A 2832-nucleotide genomic window follows, 5' to 3' on the forward strand; every position below is an offset into this window, starting at 1 on the left:
TTGAAATCAGGACGAAGCGGCCCCGCAGCGCAATCAACTAACTTGTCATTCCCTACACCGTTGTTGTGCACGCTCCCAGGATGCTCAGGAGCTGCTAGCTTTACTAAATGCTTCAAGGCTATTCTGGTAGATATTAGGGTTAGCCCGCGAAGGTATTGTTTTCGGAATCCCGGATAGGCAAACAATTTTACTATTAACTGTATGGTTTCTAGGTTGTGACTGCATAAAGAAGGATTTGCGTCGTCTACTTTTATATTTTTTAGCTCTTCAAAGGAAACACCGACTCTAACAGTGTAGTACGTCATGATCTTACTAACCCTCAACTGGCAAGATACATTCGATTTGTACCAGTGGAATATCGTAAATGGAAAACAATGAGAGTCAACGTTTACGTTACTAACCAAGGTGTGTTGTTATAACGAAAGATTTACTTATTTGGCTATAAACTAAAATGACTCGAAAACTGGATTATGGAACTGGATTCCCAAACTTCGACTACGAAACCACCATTTTGCCTGGCAGAGAAAATGGCGCTTTCCTTCGAATTTTATTGTTTCCGGCGCGCAGTGCATTATAGTTGACTAGGATTCTTTAAATGTTCCTAATAAAAACAAATTATATTATCTCTTATGCTGGAAATAATTAAGCACTATTTTTTCAACCAGAACCACCTCGCATGGGATTCGTTCCTAACAAACGTTCAATAACATTAACGTGGACCTACGAAAAATGCAGTCCTACTGACCATATCACTGGATACCTAGTGAAAGTGGGAAACAGAACCCATAAAGTCATTGGCGATAACCTCAGCTATAATGTGACCGACTTAAAGCCATACACTGAATACAATGTCTCAATAAAGGCCATCAAGCAAGTAGGGTATGGAGTATGGAGCAACGTCACAACAATCAGAACTGCTATTGCAGGTGCGAAATATAATTTGATTTTCCATTAGTGAAGATACCATGCCCAGTTCAAACAGGTTTACATAGTTCTTTTCAATTGATAATTGGAATGCATTAGAAAGAAAAATATTTGTTATTGTGAAAGAAATTTGAATTTAAGAATAGTTTAAAATGGTCGCTACTAATTGAATAATATTTCATTTAGAACCAGATGCGATTCCTTTCTTGAATACCACTGAAGCAACTTCATCTCTTAAAGTTTTACTTAAATGGAAGGTAAATAATTTAGTTGTGTGTTCCTTTTTTTCTTTTTAATTTTAATTAATAGTTACCATATTTATGTTTAGCATATTTACCATATTTATTGCATGTAATAAATGTTTTAAATATTTCCTAAAATCTATTGAAGCTTGAGAGGCAAGAATTGGTTAATGGACCGATAAAGGGATACAGGATAACTTATGCACCACGAGGAGGAAAGACCAATATAATTGACGTAGGGGATGTCACAAACTTTACCCTGACGTCACTACTCAAGTATACAACTTACGTCATCACTATAGCAGTCAGAAACACAAAGTACATTGGTTCACCAAGTACAGAGCGAAGAGTGAGAACAATGGAGGACGGTGAGATTACTCGAAATTTTAAATTCTTTCTTTCTTTCTTTCTTTCTAGTCATTTTCATTTTCATTTTTTTTTTCTTTCTTTTTTTTTTTCCAATTCACAATCTTTGGGATATAGCATATTCTTGAATATCTCCTTTTTTTAATTTAAATAGCCCCCTCAGCTCCAGCTAATGTCATGGCCACTTTGATACCTTCAAAAGATTCAACTACATCACGTGTCTTAATCACATGGAATAGACCACGTGACCCGAATGGCATAATCAGGAAGTACACCATTGTATATTACTACAACAAGGATACTTCAAACAAAACCATCGTCAACGTCAATGGTGCAAATGATCTCTGTATCATTAATACAGCAAGGAGGGGCATGCTGTCATACAATGTTAGTGCGACTACAATCAAGGAAGGACCTCATGCAGTAGGAGAAATCCTGCTCGAATATCGGCGTAAGATATTTATATTTTCATTGTGTTTAAAGTTGCAGCTGCTTGTTTGTTCGTTTGTTTGTTTGTTTGTTTTTTTCATTCCCAAGCTAGTAGCTCAATAGGACACTTGCATTATGGTGTCATTTTACCATTATCAGAATTCGGCCTTGAATACTTTCCTTTGTTCAATTAATTAGCAGCAATTGTCTTACCATTCTCACGAGGAAATACAAATTTGAACAAAAAAAGAAAATTTGCAAATCCTTTTGGTTGTGATAGTAAAATGACACCATCATGCAAACGGCCTGATTGTAGCACTGTAAGTGAATGTACATGTGGTTTTTAAACCCCAATATTTACGATATACATTGTTTCCTCACTGGGTTTGCAGTCGTATACAAATTGAAGTAGATCCATTTTATTTTGTAAATCAGACTACAAAGTCTGGCATTGAGCATACCAAAAAGAATTATAGCCCCAATACGAGACAAAATCACTATCAAAAAGTCATTAAGTCATCCCAAGAATAACAAATATAATATATACTACGTAATATATGACAAGTATATACTATGAAAGGTATAAGTATATGCTGTGATATACTTGCCATACATTTCAGCATAGTATATACTTGTTATACATTTCATAGCATATGACAGGGCAGAAAAACGGGTTTTAACCTTTCGCCATAAGGACAGCTTTAAGTATTTCAGCTCAATATTTTGTAAACACTTTCAAATGTATATACTTGTCATACCTTTCACAGTATATACATGTCATAAATTTCATTGATGCTTGCCAAACATTTCATAGTATATACTTGTAGTCATACATTTCATTGTGTATGCTTCTCATACCTTTCATAGTATA

General features: G+C 35.1%; 1 protein-coding gene across 1 annotated transcript; it reads left to right on the forward strand.

Moving 5' to 3' along the window:
• The first annotated feature begins 1313 nt into the window (after positions 1 to 1313).
• LOC148906949 (uncharacterized) lies at positions 1314 to 2084 on the forward strand. The gene is made up of 2 exons (XM_089036395.1): positions 1314 to 1534; positions 1687 to 2084. The coding sequence occupies exons 1-2, from the start codon at positions 1525 to 1527 to the stop codon at positions 2082 to 2084; spliced, it is 408 nt and encodes a 135-aa protein (XP_088892521.1). The 5' UTR covers positions 1314 to 1524.
• The last annotated feature ends 748 nt before the right edge of the window (positions 2085 to 2832 follow it).

Source organism: Actinia tenebrosa, unplaced genomic scaffold (assembly GCF_029948245.1).
Source record: "Actinia tenebrosa isolate PJP-AT-01 unplaced genomic scaffold, QUT_ActTen_1.0 PGA_scaffold4__44_contigs__length_22323623, whole genome shotgun sequence".
Classification (NCBI taxonomy): domain Eukaryota; kingdom Metazoa; phylum Cnidaria; class Anthozoa; order Actiniaria; family Actiniidae; genus Actinia; species Actinia tenebrosa.